We start from the raw sequence: 23507 nt of genomic DNA, 5'->3' as shown, positions 1-23507 counted from the left end.
ACTATTTATTCTTAGCACATTTCTACAATGAAAATAAAAATCTTCACTAGAGTAAGATTTAAAACAACTATTATTAATTACAACTATTAAATAATTATAGATACGGTGTTCTTTGCCTCAATATGTACATATCAATTAAAAATATCGGGAGTTTTGCAAAATCGCACAGGTCCCGAAATCTAGAAATACGACATCGCCATTTTTAACGCAAGATACGCGCTCATTATCTGGAATATCCGTTGGAACCAGTATAACCTAAAACAAAAATAAAACTGTCATTGCTAGTTATTATACTGCTTTTCAGTAATCCTTACAAATGTCATTTTACGCATTTATTTATTTATTTAAAAAACTGTCCAGCAGGTAAAAAAAAGAGAAAATCGCAGTTTTTCTTGAAAGCATTACAAGTTAAATTTAAAAAAAGGCAAAGTTTATGTGGCAAAGAAGAGCAATTAATTAATTAATTTTTAAAAAATGGCCTTTCATTTAAAAAAGAAAAAGCTTTGTGACATTTTTGACAGTCTATATTTTTTGTTTGCTGCAAAAAAGTGCTCTCAAGTCGGTGAAATTAGATTTATGTAGAGGTTCATCTTTAAAAAACTTCTTTATCAATCAGGAAAATGTTAACATTGGAAAATACACATTGGATGTGTCCCTAGAGAGCGTCACTGTTACAATAATGTTTTTACGTCAGACCAAAAGAAGAGGAAAAAGAAGAATAAGTGTAATCCACAAACTCAAATTTTTCGTCAATCAGGTATGCATTTTCATAGTTCAAATCTTTTAAAACGAAATTACTATTAGAAGTTATGAAGGTCCTTGGTCCTTTCCTAGTATTTTTTATTTTTGGTTCTATCGAAATTGTAAAAATTTATTTATGGCTAAAATTTGGTATAGTTTTAAATTATACTGTTGAACCGAGGTGGCTTTTCCTTGATGAAAATTTATTTAACAAAATAAATAAGAACTAAAAGTTTTCACGAAATTATATATACTCACATTATAATTGTTTCGACAACACCGTGTCTTTATCAAACGTAATATTTACAAACTACCTGCTACTATATATACGGAAAAGTGACAATAAAACCTTAATTAATGTTGTTGTGAGAATTTAAGTTTAATAATGGAGAGGTATTTAAATCTACTTGATAGTTAAGCAATACCAGCCAGCCATTTTGTGTGTATAAGGGTGATTTGAGCTGTTATGTATGACTGTGTCCGTGATTGAAGGTTTATGGTAAATGGAAAAATCTAATTTGTTTTGCGGTTTCGTAATAGTTAAGTCTAAAAAATTAATAGAGTTATCCTGTTTAATCTCGATAGTGAATTTTATACGATTATGTAATGAGTTAATGTAATTTAAAAATTCAATTGCCTGTCCGTTCCAACAAAGCAAGCAAAAACAACATCCACGTATTTATACCACCATAGAAAACTTGTACTTAAAGGAAGTTGTAGTATGATATTTTCCAAATTATCCATAAAAATCTGGGCTAACAAAGAACTAAGTGGGTTTCCCATAATCAAATCTTCCTTAGAGATGCAAATCAGTCAATTAAATTCAAAATAATTTTGGTCCAAAAATACTATTAAGCAATCTAATAAATCTTATTTCACGAATGGGTTAACCTGTTTTCGAAATGTACTAAAAATCTATCATATCTATATGTGGTATACTGAGAAATAAGTTTTGTACATCAAAAGACAATAGTGTTGCGTTAGAAGGGAATTTGATATCTTTAATTTTGTTGATTAATTCAACAGAATGTTTTTATTGCAAATTTTGGTTTAACATCTGTGTGGAACTTTGAAATATAATTTCGGCGGTTGTGGGTTCATAAATTAATATATCACTAAATAGTGTGGAGTTAGTAATTTTTTTAGTAATAGTAAAGTATCAAATGTGATAAAAACACGGTGTTGTCGAAACAATTTTCATGTCATAATATATAATTTGGTGAAAATCTGAACTTTTAGTTGTTATTTATTTTGATAAATGGATTTTCATCAAGTAAAAGCCACCTCAGTTCAAGCATTAAATTTAGTCGTGGCATTTTTTCGTCAAACTAGCAGGGTTGGGGCTCTTTGATAAAGAAAATCTTGTAAATATAGTGCGAAAATTACGTATTTCGGTAGCCAAAAGAAGACATATACTCCAAAAGAAAAATGTAAATTATTATTAATTTACTCAACGAAGGAAATTTATAAGTAAAAATACCAACAAATTGATGTTGTAAAGACTGCAATAATAGAAAAAATAAACGAGATAGAACCTCTGAAATTAACTAATTGTTAATCATAAATCAATTAGGCATTTTTTTTTTAGTTTAAAGAATGAAATGATAATGGAGTTTTAGTAAGCAGCTAAATTTTAGGCCAATATTGCGTAAGACCTGTTTTGTTCAGTAAATATACGTTTGAAAAGAGTACATTTCCCTCATTTTTTCCTACATTTAATGGTTTTTCTGTTTTTACCGTCATGAGTGGAGAAAGTGCTTCTAGCTTGCTAATTTAACCGGTTCTATATCTCTACTTTTATGTCACTGGTCTGTTTGGTGACATATACAGGGTCTGCCATGTTTTCAAGGCGTTAAATTGAAAGATACTTTTCTTATTGTTATATAAACAAATATTCATTCGATTATGTTGAAATCCGGCCCATTTAAAGGTTAAAATTATTACATCCAGTGGCGTCCGCGACATAAAGCACATTTACCTATTCAGTTTCACTCTGGCCGCGGCCAAACTGGCATCGTCGTCCTTCAAAACGAACCGCCTGATACCTCTGAGGAAATCCCCGATGTAGATGTCCCAATCGAAACCGTTGTCCGCACTCAGATCGGTTTCGAATTTTTTTCCATCTTCGGCGAGTCGTACTGCCTCCACGAGACTTCGCATCGTGTGCAGTTTGAATTCCCACTCGTGGGTCGAGAAAAAGCTTCCCGCCTCCAGCGCTTGGTAGAATTTCTTGCTCAGTCTGAACATCCTGCGACATCAAAGTTCGGAAGAGTCAAACGGTATTCGAATCAGTTTTTGTAGAAATGGAACTTTGAATCACTGATATAACCGCATCGAGATGGACATGGTTATTGCTATTTAGTTATTAATAAGGAACGGAGACAATGTAGACATCTTTATCGGTATAATACGACCAAAAATATAGTGCATTTATTGCTTTGACGTATTTTACCTGAGATGGACCGCACCGACTATTTGTAGAAACTTGATGCTGCAGGATATTTTTGAATAAGTAGAAGCGTTTATTTTAACATCAGGTGATATGTAAGAGTTTAATCTAAATTTCAATATGTTCATATATATTACGGAGGTATTTGAAGTACGTATTTATGTACCTGATTCTCGACCTTTGACAATTCGAGGCTGTTTTCACTGGATAGTTCAAAGGATAAGGGTGAGTACCAGTACTCAATTTATCTTAGAGGTAAGTTTGAAAATAATTATTTTTGTCTTGTGTGCCTGTCGATTAATAACATTCTTCTTGTATTTTTGTCTTCTGCATAGTTCGATTCGATTCTTTTTTAATACTATAAATTATATTCGCGGTAGATAAAGATACGTCTTAAGAATACAGATAAACATTTATTAGAATCTTACAATGAAACATTTTTTGAAGGTTCCTGTTTTTTAACAGTTTAAAATGTGAAGACTGTGGAATCAAACAGATGTTCCCCTGTTAGAAAAAGAAAACTACGCAGAATTTGAAGATGAAGTGGAGATAGTAGTCGACCTTGATAAAAAAATTGACCTATTTGTTTTCGGAATTGTTTTGAATGTTTACAATTATATAAGAAATTCATTTTATATATAAGAAATTGTTACTTTGTACTAATTGCTAGGCGAAAAGATTGTTAGTGAAGGTAAATAAATTCCTAGAATGGTACTGGAATGGTTACGGGTAAGGGTCTGCTCGGCAGAGTAATAAACAGTAGGCTAAGTTAATTACGGAGACGGTTGTAAAAGCACTATATTTCTGGTCTAAGTATACTTCACTGCTTTCTTATATGTGAACGGATTCCCAGGCTGTTCCAGTAAAGCGGGTCGGTTAAAAAAGCACTATATTTCTGGGCCAAGTATATTTTACTGCTTTCTTATATATTTTTGGTATAGTCAGTACGATTTCTGATGGCATAATCGGCATTAAAATAGATTGTTCATCTTACTTCGACAGATGTTGTTCCGCTTTAAATTAAGTTTTATTTGCCATCTAATAATTTAACTAGTATGGCCATATTCGAGACGGATTTCTATGCGATAACTGATCAGAGTGGTCCATAATAATATGCGAATATTAAAAAAAAAAATTCTGTCCATGTAATAAAAATTAAAACAATACTGTCACGTTTGCATGTTCTTTTAATAGCTTCATTAATTTATCCAATATCAGTTGTTCTAATATTAAAAGGGAAAACAATTTGCTACCACTACAATTTATTTTCACACTTTTTGAGCCCTATACGCAAGTGCATAACCAATACGTTTTAGTGATTTTTAATGATATTTTTGCAAGTATCTCGCCCACCCTGTATGATAGACGAAACCTGAAACTCCCCCGATACAGTTTACGATGCTGTTTGAACCAAAATAGTACACGAAAACGGCAATTGTCGGGGTCTTTTACATTTTTTTGGACACACCCTGTACATAATTGAAAAAATGACGGCAATAGGATCGTCCACGTTTCCTTGTCCAAGAAATTTTCGAGACGAAAACCGTAAATTCAAAAATTGAAGCTCTTGATACCGATTTACGAATTTTGATTTACGGAAATTTTTTTAATTGGATTCTTCAGAACCCTTCCTTTATCGGTTTACTTACATGGGCTTTTGGCCGGTGCAGTACAGATACGAGTCCAATATGGCGGACGGCACGAAATGAAACAGCCCTGCGCAGATCACGTGCATGGTCCGACTGGTGCGATAGGTGAAACCGGGATACCACGTGACGTATTTGCTCGGCCATACGATGGCGTGTTTTTGGGTGTGCCGTCCGAATTCCCGCCACAGGATCGGGTTCAGTTTGCCGCTGGTGCAGTTGTACACCCTCATGGTGGTCGATCTGTGGGCCACCGTGTGCCACGCTGCAGCGATCAAAGTATTGACTACCATGTCGACCGGTACTAACTCCATGCGACGTCTGTCATCACAAATGATCGTTTTTATCGTACCCCGGCCGCATTCCATCAATATACCCGTTATACCGCTCACATTGTCCACCCATCCGGGGTACGGTTCTTTCCACGCCGACGTAACTGAAAATTGACGTCCAATCAAATGACAGTTCGAAATCTCAACTTTCAAAAGTTGGCCTACGTCGAAGGTGGGGGAAACGTATTTCATTTGATATCATTTGGTCCAGGAAATATCAACGAAAACCCGAAATTGCAAAACGACAAAATTGACAGCTGTCAAAATGTGACATTAACACACACTTTTTTAACGTCGTGACGTATCTCAATCGCTTTTTGTTATCTCGCAAGCCGCCTAAACTTTCTGATGGCCACCATATTGGATTTTCCGCCCAAAAGTTTTCATCACACCTCCTAGAGTTAGGTCTTAATTATTTTAAATTTAAATTATTCAAATTAAATTAAAAAGCTAATAATTTAAATTAATTAAATCAAAGAAATTAATTAAAATAATTTAATTAATTTGATTTAATAATTATTTAATTGAATTTATTTTAATAAAATTATTTAAAAAGTGGGAAATGTTTTATTTAAAATTAACAATAATCATTAACACATAAAAATTTACAAATAGGACATGAACGTAGTAAACGACTTTCCAACAAAGCAGACGTTTTGGGAAAATTTTCAGCTGTTTTTAAAAAAGAAAATCGCCAGAGACACAATTTACAAATAACGTAAAGTAAAATATGATTACATTAGTAGTAGACACCGGAGGCAGAAATCAAAGGCCGAAATGTCAGGGGATATAGGTGGCCAAGATATTAGACCATTTCTGCCTTGAATAGTCATTTTCATTTTCAAATCAAATTACCTACGATTTTTCTAAATTCGGTGAGTTCTGAGTGACTGTAAACATTTTCACAAGGTTTCAACAAATTGATTGTCACATTTATTAAGCACTAATTTTGAAATACCAAATAAACGTTTGAGCAAAGATTTTAAAAAACAAAATTATTGGAGCTTATGTTTTTGATCAAATTCTTACTATATTTCTTCAAAATGGCGCAGTTTTTTTTTCAAATTCAAATCAGCTTGACATGACAGATTGTCAGATATGGTTTCAACAATTGCTTAAGAATTTAAATTAATTCCAGGACGGCGGATTGGTAGAAGGGGATCAATAGAATGGCTTGCAATTTGTCTAGATATTACTCCACTGTATTTTTGTATATAATTATAATTGAAAGTGTATATGGAAGAACTGCAAACCTTATATGATTTAAAATTAGGAATTAACCAAATTACCTTTTTAAAAAATAAATTTGTTTAAAATTTTAGTCTTCATTGTTTACACTGTTTTAAAATTAAAAAAAAACTGGTGTTGCTGGCGTAAATGTTAACAAATATTACAAGTGTTAAGTAAAAAATCAAGGTATTCTACCGTCAACTTAAAAAATATGTAAAACTTTAAAGAATCTTTTAGTACTCTTTTGCAATTGCACATTAATTTACTTAAGTGTTTATTTAGGTACATAAAGACAAAATAGAAGTGCTCGAAGTCAAATCAATTTTTCCACCTTAGTTTATCTAATATTTTATAATTCACTCAGACTGTGTACAAATTACATATTTCTAATTTTCTGAAGTTCTTAAAAAGTTTTGTTGATAATAACTGGTTTTGAGGTATCTATTAAGTGTTATTTTGGTCTATTTTGAAAAGTGACATTAGCATCTAAATACCTTTGCAAATTGAAAACCGCAAGTTGAATTGAATATTAAAAACAATTGAAAAAAGTGATTTTGTTCTTCAAAAAAGTTATTCCAAAAACATTTCTTTCCAGTTTTGTTCGTGGTCGGCCGATACGACTTCTTTTTTCAATAATTTTTGTTATTGATACTTGAAAAGTTTATTTTCCTTCGTTTTGTTGTCATTAGACTTATATTAATGTCAAAAATAATTGAAAAAAAGTCGTATCGGCCGACCAGGAACAAAACTGAAAAAAAAACTGTTTTTGAAATATTTTTTTTGAATAACGTAACGTAACGTAAAATCCCGAAAATGTCTGAAGTGGCTCGGATCCGTGAGAAATAAAACTGCCGTGGTAAAGTGACGCTTCCCGCACGCTAGATCGGTGGGTAATTAGGTATTTTACAGACGGGAGTAGAAGAAAATACTGAATTGAAACTAGCAAGCTTACTTATGGAAGGCCTGACGATCGCCAATGGAAGTTCTGACGAGTATTCCTGAACTATTTGCTCAGCTAAGGCTTTCGTGAACGTGTAGGTGTTGGGGTGCTTGCCCTGAAAACACGGATTTCATTAGTTTTCCCGTATTGATTCACAAATCGCAAAAATGTGATTACAATATAGTCAGGGATCCATTTTAACATTCCGATATAGGATTCGGCTCAAATTCTATTGGTCGATTTTGAACCTCCGAGAGGCATGTAATATTTGTAATAAGGTTACTTAGCAAAGGTACTCTTTAATATTTTTGCTTTCGATGTGAGCCTTTGTGCTTCTTTTGCCGATGATTTAAAAGTAAAGAGATTCGTTCACATTTAGATGTATTAGAGCGATCGTGACAGATTTGCTGATTATTTCAGGAACCACAGATTATTCCTAAATCTTGAAAAATGCCGATTTATTCTATTTACAATAAAAAAGGATTTTATAGATATTAACTTAATGCTAGATAATAGACTTCTGAAAAGATTTTAGCAAGTGAAAGGCTGGGGAAACTTTGAAGCTCATATTGAAACTATTGACAAAAAATGTTTGAGAAATCTGGGCTTCATTTTAAGAACTACCAAATGATTCAACAAGCATCAGTCGGTATTGATCGTGCATAATAGCATGATAAGATCTGTACTATAATAACATGAGCTCGGACTTATAATAAAAAGAGTATTTTTTGTATCTCGAGAATGATGGTCAGTACAGGTGTAACTTTTCCAGAAAAAGAGGCAAATATTATTCATATGACTTTCGTATTCGGTTAGATTATAAAAAACATTTGTTGCCGTTAAAGATTTTAAATATTTCTTGACTTTCTGTTGCTCTACACCACGAGTTTCATCATGAAGCATATGTTTGCGTGTTTGCCTGGAATGAAAATGTGATTTGATATAGCAATAGTTTTGGTTAGTTATTTTTTTTCCTAGTCGAGTAAGAATGAATATCAGATCTTGTTTGAAAGTTGTCTTTATTTTTATGTATATAAATTACTAATTTACTAATTTAACTAATTCCGAAAGAGTCAACTGAAAACTGGATTTCCAATTGCATCAGTTTTTGCATGTATGATTGAATTTTCATCAAAAATGTCCGAAGAAAATTAAAATAATAAAATAGAAAAAACAACTGTTAACGAGGTCAGAGTTCTCTCATATTTATTTGTTATATTTCCTTAGGAGTTGTAACTCAGGCCAGGAGATTAAGTTCTTGTTTACATGGAGACACGAATCATTATGGTATGGTTAAGTTGCCTAAGAATCTTAAGTCACCAAATTTGTACCATATATATGACATGATATATCCCGGTTGAGACTTACCACTAGCCGATTTGATATACTTTCGATCACATCTTCTGGCAAATTTTCGACGAGGTTCATGATAGTGTAGGCGTCGTACGTCGATTGGTAAACCATTTCCTCTATGGTTTCCTTGTCGCTGTTGCAAAATACTGTCGATATGTGCACACAACACTTAAAAAGAAACATGGCGGGTGCAAGGGCGGATATTGCAAACGTATCAAATGCATCTCGCTTTACCTTTAACCTGTTCATCTTCTTGCACAAATCCAAAACTCTCTTCGTCCCTAAGGTGTTCAGGATCACGGCATTTTTCAAGGCCTCGTTGAATCTAGAAACAAAGTTTAGCAGTTGCGGGTGAAAAGACCATTAGTTGGGGGTTATATTCCGAACAATCTTTTTATATTTTTTTGAATATATGTCGTAACATGTGGAAAAATGCCAGAATTCAATGCCGCTAATCGGAAAATTTTCTAAAAATGGCTTGGCTAGTTCACTTTGTGATAGAAGTCAGAAAATGCGTTATAAAAAAAACTAATAAGATACAAAAAAAGTTTTCATTGTTTTTAATTTCGACGCAGAATTTAAACATTCAAAAAAAAATAAGGAAGCTGTTTCATCATCTTCTGAAACTCCATCGCAGTTATTATATTTTATATACACATAACATATTTTATTTTTGACATTTTTAGGAGATATGTTCATATGAAGTTTTTTTTAAAATGGACCTAAAAACCGCCCCTTTAATTATTAGAAAACACCCTGTATAATTGCAGGATGGTTTATCACAGAATTCCATTCATGGGTACTTAATATTTCGTTCATTCATGATGGAAATAGTATTTTACTTACTTAACAGTAGCCGCCGAGTGATAAACGATGTCTATGTTGTCGATCAAGAACTGTTTGTCGGCATCCGAGAGACCTAAATTCGGCAGGGCGACATCTCCCGGTATAACCTTGACTTTTTCGAAGGCCTCCGGGTTTTTGTCCCTGATTCTGTCGAAGACCTGAACAGAAAACGACCAAAAATAAATTAAAAAAAAAAGTATATTTTCCGACTTATAGCTTGTTAAAATACATTTTCTAAAATGTAATTCTTAAAGCATGAAACTCATAATCATCTAGAATGCTAGGGTTCTTTCTCAATTATTTTAATTCTTTGCAAACGTCCATTAAATTTGCCATTAAGAAAGGTAAAAACGGCTGCCTATCATTCGTAGATATCTAAACGATTCTGATGCAACCGAACTTGGGATCATCCAAACATAGACTGCAAAAGAGTAATCGCAATATGCAGCGATGTAGCATGAAGCAGCTTTGAAGAGGATTTGCTTCATAATAGCTCTCCAAAGTATACAGTATAATCCCACGGAGTTATATCAAGAACAAATCAAAACTTTAATTACCTTTTCACGTCAAAGAAAAATACCAACTATTAACCTCCTGAATTATTGTTAATTAAATTACACAAACAGAATATGCCAATTAAGCCTGTACTTTCTGGAGAGTATCTATTATTCTAATTTTAAACACTACGGCGCTGGTAGGTCAACCATCTGCAACTCTAGGGACCCTTGACAAGTTATAGCCTACCTCTAAATTACAGTGGAGGACTTTACCCATCGGATTTTTAAATAATTCCTTCGCTGGACAGTAAAAAACTACATATCATTCAGATGGCAGTACTACATATCAACTTAACAAAATTTGTCTTAATTTCATTTTAAAGCTATTTAAAGAGACACCGAGATGATCAATGCTATTGTATTGATTTACAAAGGAGACCAGCCTATTTAAAGGCAGATTCATTACTTTTTCACGTCAAAAAAAATATCAGCTATTAATCTTCTGGAATGATATTGGATCATTAAGCCGGTAGTTTCTGGAGAGTATCTATAATTCTAATTTTAAACACTACGGCACTGGTAAGTCAACCATCTGCAAGTTACAGCTTTATGTGTGGAACCACTCACCTCTAAATTACAGTGGAGGACTTTACTCACCGGATTTTTAAATAGTTCCTTGATCCTTAGTTCGACGGTGATTCCCTTTTTCGGCCTCACCAGCAAAAATATGGCGTCGACTTTCTCGCACGACCGTAGCAGTTTTTCCACCAAAGCTTTCCCGACGAAACCTGCAACATTTCACCGTCACAGTTTCGCCCGAAACTCGTCCATCGACTTACCAGTGGCGCCCGTAATGAAAATTTTCGAATCCGCGTAAAACTCCGATATATTGTTGAGCGTCAGTTCGGCATTACGAAGAAAGTTATTGTTCGTGCAGTCGTCCATGTTTTTTAGCGTGCTGTTGTTGAATATTCTATGTTGAGGAACGCCCATTTTGTTGGACCACCTGGAACGAGAACGAAAAAAACTTGCGTGAAGGTGTCACGTTGACTTATCGCTCTGTCATGTCTACCGCAGAACAACTTAATAATAATAATAATAATAATACTTCTTTATTTCAATTTGCTTTACAAATGAAATTATGTCAAAAAGAGACAATGATTAATTAAGGATTCCGTTCTCATATACCTTAAGTCTAATTGCCCAACCTGCCCTTCAATTTTGTACATACTGTCCTTATATGTTCGTTTGTGTGAACACTTAAAACTTTGTACATTAATTTTATTAATTTCTAGATTGTCAGGAATCTCGGCTATTTGATTTTGTTTTGCTATAAATAAAATAGTCTTTGTTTTATTGGGTTTGACTATTAGTTTGTTTTGTACGAACCATGAATTTATTCTCTGAAATGCATTTTTCGTTTTATTTGTTACAGCCAATATATTTCCTGCAGGTGCTAAAATCTTTGTATCATCCGCATGACAATGACCATTGGTAGATCGTTTATATAAAAAATACTACTCTGTGGTCTCCCTGTACAATTTTGTAAGATTTTAGATTTTGTAATATTGTTACTTGGGACGATGACGTGCTGTTTTCTGTTTAAAAAGTATGATTGTATCCAATTAAGTGCTTTACCACGAATCCCATATTTCTCCATTTTGGCCAATGAAATTTAATGGTATAGACAATCCAATGCTTTACTGAGGTCTAAGAATAAACCTATGGCCAAGTTTTTTTCCTCAAACTGCTCCAATATGGTTTTTGTGAACTGAAAAATGGCGGAACTGGTTGATCTGTTTTCTTATACGTAGAAATCAGTAATTAAAAGACTAGCACAACTCAAAATGTTCCGTATTTGAACAAATTAATCATTAAAATTCGCTCCTAGCTGCTTAAATGTTAATACAAAAGTTTGAGAGAACTTTATTCCTAATAACATGACGTATAAATACTATTTACAAATATTCTAGCTTGCTGCTGTCTTATCCTCTTGGCTTCTTCAGAGCTATGTGAACCTGGCTCGCATTTAACTTTGTACCTGCTTATGTGAAATTGAAATTGTCTTGGGAGATGTGATAAAGAATCTGATTTATCAGCAAACGATCTTAACAGTTTTTTTAGTTCTGTCTCGAGTAATATTATAAAGATCTTAACGGTGAATCACAATGTACAGAGTGCATGTGTTGAAGGGATTCCACTGGAGGAAACTACTTTTTTTTGCATCCGATAATTTGCGAGGATACGTACCGAGCCATACTGAGATTAAAAAAAATCTTATTCTAGCGATGCTTATGATATCAATAGTGTCTTGGTGAAGGGGCTAGTTGAGTACATTACACTGCCATTAACCACTTTATTTAATAAATGTATTGACACAGGTGTATTTCCGTCGCTGTTTAAGATTTCGAGAGTAGTTCCAATCCATAAGGCAGGTGATATAAATGATGCTAACAACTACAGGCCGATTTCAATTGTGCCTTTGTTGGGAAAAGTTTTTGAGATCTTACTAAAAGATCAGCTAACTTCTTATATTAATAAGATCGAATGTCTTTGTGCTGGTCAGTTTGGATTTAGGGGAGGGTGTTTGACGATCAAGCAGTGTCTAAAGTTGTGAGTGGGATAGTTGTGGGCCTCGAGGGGGGTGAATTAGTTGGTTTGACCTTGAGTGATCTCTCCAGGGCCTTCGACTGTGTTTCTCACCAGCTTCTTATTAAAAAGCTATACAGATATGGTATACGAGGTCTGCCCTTAGATCTTATAGCGTCCTACTTGCAGGGCCGACAGCAGTTTGTAGAATACCAGGATGACCGTTCATCACTTGAATCAGTAGTAAGCGGGGTGCCCCAGGGTTCCGTCCTGGGCCCGCTACTATTTACAAGCTACATAAATGACCTTTATCATTTCTTGGCCCCCAATCAGTGCGTGATGTTTACAGACGATACATCCTTCACTACATCTGCTAAGAGTATCGAGGAGTTGTCCGTTAGGGTTGGCATGTTGGAGGACAGGGCTAATGTCCGGTTCGAAAATAATTATCTTAAATTAAATTTAGACAAGACCCAGAGTATTGTGTTTTCCTCCAATTGCTTGGTAAATAGTGGACAGTCCGTCAAGTTACTTGGCATTAGGATCGATGATAGTCTAAATTGGAAACAACATATCTCAGACCTGAAAAATAGATTGTCCAGCAACATATTCGTTCTTCGACGACTGAGAGGCCTGATAGTAACAAGGACTCTGCTTATGGTCTATTTTTCTTTGTTGCATTCACACTTATGCTATGGCACGGTACTGTGGGGTGATTCCTTAGCTGCTGTGGAGATTTTTAGAATGCAGAAAAGGGCCATTCGAGTCGTTGCTAATATAGGATATAGGGACCATTGTGAACCTTATTTTAAAAAATTCAAAGTGATGCCCCTTCCTTGCATCTATATCTACTACCAGTTATTAGAGATACAGAGAACGAATGGAAACTTTAGCGCTAATTCCGATTGCCATGCCTATTCAACTCGTTCGGGGGATCTCCTTAGACGGCCTAGGTTTAGACTGCGGAAGTCTGAGAACAACTCATTGAACCTGAAATTGTATAATGTTTTGCCAGGTACCGTGAAAAAGATGAGCAATAGAAAATTTAAACCTACTATTAAAGAATTCCTGCAACGTCATTGTTTTTACTCCCTGCGAGCATACATTGATACTGTCACTTGTTTGTATTAGATGTATGTTTTTATGTTATTTATTAATTTGATTTTATTGCACTTGAATATCACTTCTGACTTGCTACAATTGTACGTCCCTTTTGTACGCAACGTAGTCAATAAATGAATCTATCTATCTATCTATACAGGATCTTTATATAGACGTAGGTCCAAAAATGCAAAAATGAGAGGCGGTTTTTAACACAAAAGCTTTATTTTTATTTTTACCAGTGGCGTTCGTATGGGGTGTGGACTGAATATTTTTCAAGAAAAAAATGACAAGCCACTGCTTTTTCTGAAAACAAACATTATTTTTAAAATCCCCATTCAATTTGGAGCAAATTTGATTGCATGAACTTGCTTTCGTACGACGAACAGGATAACTATTAATTTTCTAGAATATTACGAAAACGCAAAACAAATTAGACTTTTCCATTTACCATAAACCTTCACACACAGACACAGTTATATTTAACTGCTCAATTACCCTTATACACACAAAATAGCTGCATTTCACTGTTTTATACACAGACTTTTTAATACGCCACTCCCAAAACAAAATTACAACAAAGAACTTAATATCATTAAAAAAATTGCACTGAACTACAATCCGTCCATTGTCGATAAAATTATAAATAAAAAACAAATCCAGATAACAGTAAACTCAATTTATCCGAAACCTAATACAGAACACGAACAATTTAAAACACTTACATACATGGGAGAACCCAGTGAAAAAGTTTCAAAACATTTGTAAAAATGTTGTTTAAAATAGTTTTCAGAACTAACAGCACAATAGGAAAATTTTTAAAAAACAATAAAACGAAGTGTCCCAAATCTCAAAAATCAGGTGTCTACAGGTTGAAATGCGGATCTTGTCCTAAAATTTATATTGGATAAACAGGTAGATCCTTCAAGAAACGCATTAACGCACATAAAAGAGCGTTTAAAACAATAGCCTAGATTCTAATTATGCTACACACTTAAACACAGAAAAACACATTTTTGACGAAAATTTTGATATTATACATACCCCCACAGCCACAAAAAGTAGAAAATTTAATTTATTGGAAGCCATGGAGATTAACAAAATGAGACATTCAAATGTATTGCTTAACGATCAATTAGATTTAAGTACCTCTACATTATTATACTTAAATTCTTACAACAACATTGATTAAGGTTTTATTGTCATTTTTCGGTATATATAGTAGCAGGGAGTTTGTAAATATTACAATTGATAAAGACACGGAGTTGTCGAAACAATTGTCATGTGAATTTCGTGAAAATCTGAACTTTTACTTTTTATTTATTTTGTTAAATGGATTTTCATCAAGTAAAAGCCACCTCTGTTCAATTATTAGTAAAAGTTAATGCAATTTCCTCATTTATGTAAAATCCCCCAAACTTCTGTGTAACTTCTTGACAGTCTTGACCCAGACGTGTACAAAAACCCAAGCTTATGGTTAACTTACGGGGTACACATAGCATCTTATTATTATACCATCATTAAAAGCAAACGTCCTTCGTCGTTTAGAGTGAGCTTTCGCGGTTTAAGTTTACTACACAAAGGTACACTTACTGTACCGAAAATTTGATTTGATTGACTCACGAAATTTGTCCAGTTTGCCTTCATCTCAGATGAAATAAAAGTAATTTTGGTTAACACCCACCATTTTATTTCGAATTGTATATTTGAATCCAACATTCTGCTACTAGCTGGCACTATACTTTGTCGTAAATAACTTAATCCCTTATTCAACTCCCAACACTCACTTTAAATAATCTTCTAGAGCACTGCCCACTTACTTAGCGTTTTCGAGTTTTTTAATCAACGTAATATTACGACAACACGATAATAAATATAATTATTGTTATAATTATCGACCTTCGTCTTAACATGTGACTTAATTATCATCAAACTGGAATAAGCTTTTTAACCAGCTTTGAATTGATTGGCTCTCTAACCAGTTCTGAAAATTGGAAAATGGAAAATCTTAATTATTACTCGAATCACCCTTGAAATAAAAAAAAACATGAAATTATTAAAAATGAAGTTATAACTATAATTTTAACAAAAAAAAACACATTTTCTTTTATGAAAAGATTTTATATATTTTATTTTTAATATCAAGAAATCTTATTTTAAAATTTGAAACATGTTGCAGGTGACTATTTAACAACTATACCAAAATATCATGTTAATAAAGTTCTTATTGCTTTTAGTAATTTTGAAAAAGCTAAAAAATGAAATTTCTTGTCTCTAATAACACATCTTGGAAATGAAAAATCTTAACTATTACTCTAATCTCCCTTGAAATAAAAAAAATCAAACTATTAAAAATGAAATTATAACTATAATAACTAACTAAAGCTAACAAAAAAAGAAAATTTTCTTTTATTAAAAGATTTTATATATTTTATTTTTAATACTAAAAAATCTTTTTTTTTTATTTTATTGTAATTTCTTTGAAACATGTTGTAACTGTACCAAAATATCACATTAATGATATTCTTATTGATTTTAAGAATTTAAAAAAAGATAAAAAATAAATTTGCTTGTCTTAACTTTATTAAGGAAGCTTCAGGATTACTCTAACCACACTTGAAATTAAAAAAAAAATGTTATTATTGGTATTTTAGATCGTGGTTTAAAGCTAGCTAGAATACAGGGAAAGAAATATACATAAATATTAAAAATCAAATAAATTTTAATTGAAAATCAATTTCCTAAGAATAACATTAATAAAATATTTAAAGAGCAATCCTGCATTTTTTATTTTGTTTTTATTATGTTAATATGTTTGCAGTATCATATTTGCATATTTTTTTAAAGAAAATAAACATATTCTTTCTAAATATTATGTCACAGTTGGCAAAAAATCGTACAACTTTTTTTTTACCCCATCAAAGAGTAAAATTTAAGTTCAAAAGAAATCGAAATCAAAATTTAAAAAAACATTAATTCAATTTCAAATAAAATAAAATTTTCACAGAATATAACGATTATTAAAAATTGGCAATAAAAGAAATAATATCTAATATAGAGAAAAGAGATGCCGTAAAAACATTTTAATAATCCAGTGTAAACTAAAAGTAGAATCCATTTTCAAATAATAATAGTATTGAAAATAAAGTAGCATTTAAAATAACCTCTTCTATAGATGATTTATTAATTTCTTTTTAAAGATGTTTGGAGTAATTCTAAGTTGCCGTAGATTTTTTGAACAATTAAAGACACTTGTTTAGGTTTAGTGTTAGGCTTCTACATCTTTAAATCATTATTGAGTTTATCTCCATCAGCGCCAAATAAAATTACCTGAGTTTTTCCATTACGTACCAATTTGTGTTCTTTGGAAAGCAGTGAAATAATTTGGAAGTCTTTATTTTTTCATTCATTGCTTCGTGTACTTTATTGGAAGAAAAAAAAAGAAATCATTATGTATAAAATATGTATCTTAAAACAGTAACGTTAAAGTAAAAAAAAATTTTTCATTTTTGACTTTTCCCTTGTATGAACAATTTAGAAAATATCATACAAGAGCAAATATTTCCTTTAGTGAATGATGTGTGTGCTTGTTTTAATAATAAATTACATATAAAATTTACCATAGAGATAGAACTAGATAAGCCCTTAAAATTTCTGGTCTTAACTATAACTAAATTACAGAACAAATTAGATTTTTTCATTTATCATAAACTCTCATATTCGGACACGGTAACTCAGATCACCCTGACCCACACAAAATAGCTCATTTTCATTCATTTACCCACAGAATACTTAATTAACTTTCCACACAAAGTTTTGAATGGGATTTAAACAAATAGATTTTAACAATGGCTACCAGCTCTCTTAACTAAAAAACAAGAAAAACTAAAACAACTAAAAGCAATAAAAAGTCTACAGGAGTGCACAATTTTATTGGAAGCTAAGGAATTTAAATTGTAATTTAAAAACCCTACATTAAGCGTGATTAAGAATTCTTTGCTACCCTTTCATATTTAGTTTAGATTGCAGTATACTGCATTTCATAAATATGCCCGACAGGAACGAAAAAATCGAGCTTAACTCGCGATTAAATATCGAAAAGCCTGAGCGGAAACAACGTAAGCCATAAAAAGCACGCCACCCAACGAAATGTTCCGAAAATCACAACGACTCACATTATTACGTGGCTGACTTCGTAGAGATGACCGACGTAAACGATCAAACTTTTCGTCGCGGCGATCGATCAAACCGCCACCGGTTTGTTTTACTTTCCGGATTATTATAAAGTCCGGTGGCACGCCATTTTAATGGGAAAAAAGTCGCGCTTGTCGTAAAAGTGCACTAAAAATTGTATTTATGGGAAAATTATCGGCGATTGTTCGTTATCACGCGATTCATAACGCGTGTATGCGCCCCGGCAGTTTTTATTTGAGAGTTTTTATCGATTACGTTGAGTCAGATTGTGTGGCTGTTAGATAATACAGGGTGTTATTGAAATGACCTCCCCTGATCTGCTGATGCAGAATAGATATTTTGTTCGATCCTTATAGAAAATATTAATTTTTTGTTGACCACTCAACAGAACGACTATATTTCATGTTCTCCTTTTGCTGTCAATTTTTTCCTGCAGAGTTCGTTGCAGGAGTCTATTTTTTCACCCCATACGACTCTAAAATTCCTCGTCTCCACGGGCTCCCAAAGATTCACATACCAGAATTATCCCTTCTATCTCTTGTCAGCATCATTGGTTCTCCCACATATTCTCTAGCTTCCTTATTAAAACCCTTTTCAGGGAAACTGATAGTTTTGTACTTAATTGCTGTCACTTTATTGAACATTTAAAAAGTATTACATTAGATACAGAAGATATTCTGGTTAGTTTGGACGTAGAATCCCTCTTTACCAAAGTTCCTTTTCTTGAAACCGTCACCATTATTTCAGATATATTAAAATCCGAGAATCTGGAACCAAACCTTCTCACCTGAAAATTGAAAAATGCTTGCCCGGTACATATTTTTCTTATAACGGTCAAATTGTTGAACAAACGTCGGGAACAACTATGGGTTCTCCACTATAACCAGTCATCGCGAATATATTTATGGAAGCCGTTGAGGAGAAAGCTCTCGACACCTTCCATCTTAATCCAAAAATATGATACTTTTGTTATTTGGCCTCATGGTCAAGAATCCCTAGTAGATTTTCTTGGACATTTAAATACCCTAACATACGTTTTACCATTGAATTAGAAACTAAAAAACTAATAAAAACCTCCTATTCTTAGATATTCTTATCAATAAAAAATCAGACCTAACATTGGATCATTGTGTTTACAGAAAGTGTACGCACACAAACCGATACCTTAATGAGTTGTCACATCACCATCCGGCCCAAAAATCATAGGTTATCAACTCTCTTGTTTACAAAGTCGTAAAACTATCTCAGCCCGAGCCACTGAATTATAACAATAATTTCCACATTACAGATATTAAGCGTTCCTTCACAAAATACACTCCACCACTACCTTCCAATAGCAATGAAACCGAAAGCAATCCCACAATTGCCACTGTTATCCATCCTTCCATTCAAAACATTACTGACCACATATCAAAATGTCTAAAGAAAGATAACGTCAAAACCAGATTTACCACTTGCCCAAAAATCTTCGGTCGGTCAAAGACAAAGTTCCGTTTGAGATGCCAAGAGTTTACAGAAGACTAAGACAGTTGGCGAACATAATCACGAAACCGGGCATCAAATTTAATTCTATAAAACTAAAATCCTTTCATGTAATTAATTCTTCTACCAACGAAAAATCCGAGAGTTCATAGAAATCTAAAAGTAACCTAACAATCCTAACCGCGACTCAGGTCTCTACCTGTGACCAATATGGCAATTAGCAAGTTCGAGTCAACAAAAACCAACGCATGAGGAATCCAGAAGTTTTATAAAAAATAATAATAACATTAATAATAAATAGTCTTCTTGTTGTACCCTCTGCTAGTATCGGGCCCTCCCTGCGCACAGTTTTTAGGTTCGAGGTTATGTCTGATATTGTGCTTCTTTACTGACCTTACATTGCTACTTAAACCTGCAACTAACTAACTAACTAACCAGAAGTAACCAAAACTAAGACAGGGTGGTTGTTATTACTTTCTAATTCAATGATAAAACGTATTTTAAGGTGTATAGAGTTTAAATGTCTAAGAAAATCTACTAGGGATTCCTGAACATGATGCCAAATAACAAAAGTATCATATCGACATAGCGTTTCCATAATTTTGGTTTTAGAAAGAAGGTGTCCAGAGCTTTCTTCTGAAAGGCTTCCATAAATATATTTGCGATAACTGGTGATAGTTGAAAACCCATAACTTTTTCCGACCTTTGTTCAAAAATTTGACCGTTATAAGAAGAGAAGGTTTGGTTCCAGATTCTCGGATTTTAATATATCTAAAATGATGGTGAGAGTTTAAAGAATAGAATTTCTTGTGTATCTAATGTAATGCTTTTAATTTGTTCAACGAAATCAACGGAATTACAAAAGTGTCAGTTTTCCCTGTAAAGGGTTATAATAAGGAAGCTAGATATATGGCTGACAAGAGAGGTCGAAGGGGTAATCCTGGTTTGTGAATCTGATAGAGAAGAAGTTGATTTGAAGTTCCGCTCCATAGATGACGTAGGATCCTTTTTAAGTTGACGATATGATACGTCTGTAAGAATATCTTGAATCTTTTCCTGATATTCATTTGTGTTCATGGCCACCGTAGCATTTCCTTTGTCTGCTTTTAGGATTACGAAAGCGGGATTAGATTTTAGATATTTTAAGGCAATGCGTTCAGGCTTTGCAATATTAGATTTAGGCGGTTTTGATTTTTTAAGAATTTTTGCGGTTTCAAATCGAATTTCATTAGCTGTTTGAGATGGTAGTTTGTTTAGGATAGACTTGACATTTGAAATGATTTCCTCTTTTGGAATAATACGTGGGGCGAGGACAAAGTTGGAACCTTTTCATTGAACTGACTTTTCCGTTTCCGAAAGTTGGTGCGATGATATATTTCACAGTTTTTGGTGGTTGAGAAGAGTTGATGGTTTCCCTTATGTTGACGTTGGTTTTTCAAATTTCTGAATGTAATTCTGGGTAGAAGATAAATGAACATTTAAAGCTTTGTCATGAATCATGTTTGAAAGGATATCGAACTCGGATGGGGTAGGTGTAGAGACAGAAGAGTCTTATTGCTTAGGTCTATTTCCTTACGGATGTGATAAATTCTTTCTCGCAGTGGAGCGAAACTAGATTTTCGAAGAATTTTGTAAGAGGGCGAGGTTTTGACATGATAAGAATATTTGGGCATGACATTATGGTCTCTACAATGTAACGAAAAGGTCAGTGCACGAGCCAGTTTCAGTCAAGTACTGAAGAAGCCAACGGGATGATGGCGAAACGTTAGCTAGTTCGACTCAACAAAAACCGACGCAGGAGGAATCCAGAAGTTTTATACAAAGTATTACAGTAGGCTGTGGAAGTTTCTTTGCAAAATTCAGGTTCTGTTTGTTAAGAGGAAATAAATTTATTAATAAAGTACGATTTTCTTCCTTTTCTATTTCGTTTTGCAATTTCAAACAACGCGAAAATAGGTCAAGTCCTTGAGCATAAATTAAGCGTAGTCAATCGTCGACAGAAGAAATGCGACCCAGATACAACTTTCTTCGGTGAATTTCTTCTCGACATGTGAAAGCATCAATTTACTATAAAATTTATTGCACATGTCGATTTCGTCCACTGGAGGCATTAATTGTTGTTGTTATTTTTTTATGAAAACGTAAAATGTGCAGATTTTTCAGAGTTTATAATAATTATTTTCCAAATCGACGAATACAAAAAATTAAACAAAATAAAATGACGTGTAATGCAAGATTACCAACATAACCAGGAAGGAAAAAGACTAACTAAAATACTCTTCTACTGACTACATCAGGAACCCTAAAGTCGTCTTTAGATCTGAGTGAAACTACTGTTCTATACTATACCTGATTTATTTTGAAACACGTAAACACACATTTCAAACAAGTATAGACTAAACAATGTTAAAATATTAAATTATTTAAAATAACTTTTACACATCGAACCAGTCTCTCTCAACATGAGCTAATATTTGTGATGCTGTTAAAATATCCTTCAGGTTATGTATCAAATATATACCAAAGAAGAGCAATGAGTCTCAAAGTCTTATAAGAGATGTTTTATCCATATATATCAGCAAACTTTTCAAAATATAGGCCAAACCTTCCTACACAATTGTATCACTCATATGTGATATCAGGGTTAATTGAAGATGAAAACGAAAAACACCAAAAAAACTGATAATTTTGCCATGGGATGCTTGCTTCTTAAAAGATAAGATTAACTTTAGATCTCTAGTTAAGTAGAAAAAACATAAAAATATAAACGTTGGATTCATTTTTCCGTGTGCAGTTTTTATTTTTAAGTACCTAATGTTTTGTTAGTGTAAATAGTTTTTAAAATATTTTTACGTAAATTGGTGTGCAAAGCTTCATTCTGGCAAATGTTATCTTGGTTTCATTAAATTGGCGCCGTAGGAATGGCCAGCAAGATCACCCGATCTGACGACATATAGATTCTTAGCCATGGGATGCAACGGTGCAGATCAAGGAAGAGTTACGTCATCGGATAGATCCTTCGGAATATAGAAGGCTACTCCGTCAAAGTATTTAAAAATTGTATTCATTTTTCTCTGTGCAATTTTTTATATATTTATTTATTTAATATTATATATTTCGTGACCACCTGAAGGATGAATTAGGCCAAAGTAATTCAATTTTCATAGAAACTTGCTGCAATTAATATAGCACAAGTTTCATATAAAAATATTTATCTATGAATCTGCCTGTATATTTGAAAATAATTTTAAGTTTTTTAGTCTTATCTATAAATTTTGTATTTAACATTTTTTTTTCTAAAACAAATAATAATTGAGATATATTATTTTAACGCCTTTTATTGTAATTGCAAATTTACGCATTAGGAAAATTTTTTTTTGCTTTTTTTTTTCATTAAAAATTTTATAAAAAATCTCACTGTTACGCTTCAATGTTAGAAGAAGTCACCAAATAATTTTATTTACTTTTATTTACTTCCTGTGGTCACCAGATTTACTTTTGGTCACTTCTTTCTACCAATGACCGCAGAAAGGTCGGGACATTTCGTTCTACGCGTTACGTATACGTACCGAAAACGTTAAGCACTCACGGTAGCAGTCCCAGCACTCACCAGTTTTACAAAACACACACAACTAGGCTGAAAAACGAACCACCAGAGTCCACGCAGCGCGAACTGATACGAGACGCTTGAAAACATCGGTTGCCGGAAGAGTCATGTACCACTATAAGAAGAGAAAGCGTGAAAATTTTAGACACACGCTATGGCCGGGTACCGGTTCGGATCTTTATATAATTTCTAAAGAAATGGACCACTTGTAGTAGAAGAGCCGACGTCAGATTTGGAAAAGGTGTACAAATCATTTATTTCAACGCGTTTAATGCGTTCTACGTCTTTTCATTTTAAAAATTAGTGTTTTTGGAATCCAAAAATAAATACCAAAGACTTGTTAGAAGGTCTCGAAGTGCATTCTATATGTGTTTTATATTTATTTTTTAAATTGGAACTCATATAAAGTCTTATAGAATATTCTTTTCTTTTTGTATACACTTTAAGTGTTGCAAAGCAAAGCTATTTTCGAAGAGCAAAATATTCCCAAATCAATTAAA

At 33.1% G+C, this 23507-nt stretch overlaps 1 protein-coding gene across 3 annotated transcripts; it reads right to left on the bottom strand.

The window, feature by feature from the left end:
• Nucleotides 1-117: 117 nt before the first annotated feature.
• On the bottom strand, nt 118-23055 carry LOC132706136 (putative fatty acyl-CoA reductase CG5065). 3 transcript variants are annotated; one of them, XM_060677283.1, is made up of 10 exons: nt 22970-23055; nt 10874-11040; nt 10692-10822; nt 9538-9695; nt 8926-9016; nt 8707-8859; nt 7351-7453; nt 4840-5272; nt 2720-2989; nt 118-255 (listed from the first exon to the last, which is right to left on the bottom strand). In XM_060677283.1, exons 2-10 carry the CDS (start codon nt 11025-11027, stop codon nt 180-182), a joined length of 1569 nt encoding a protein of 522 aa, XP_060533266.1. In that variant the 5' UTR covers nt 11028-11040; nt 22970-23055; the 3' UTR covers nt 118-179. The 3 variants fall into 3 exon arrangements, with proteins under 3 accessions (XP_060533266.1, XP_060533265.1, XP_060533264.1); XM_060677282.1 differs by lacking the exon at nt 22970-23055 and adding an exon at nt 17900-18033; XM_060677281.1 differs by lacking the exon at nt 22970-23055 and adding an exon at nt 15409-15555.
• Between the last annotated feature and the right edge of the window lie 452 nt (nt 23056-23507).

The sequence above is a fragment of the Cylas formicarius genome, unplaced genomic scaffold, assembly GCF_029955315.1.
Source record: "Cylas formicarius isolate icCylForm1 unplaced genomic scaffold, icCylForm1.1 PGA_scaffold_8__14_contigs__length_24414737, whole genome shotgun sequence".
In the NCBI taxonomy this organism is placed as follows: Eukaryota; Metazoa; Arthropoda; class Insecta; order Coleoptera; family Brentidae; genus Cylas; species Cylas formicarius.
Note: the sequence above shows the minus strand (reverse complement) of the source record. Positions and strands in the feature narration are given on the sequence as shown.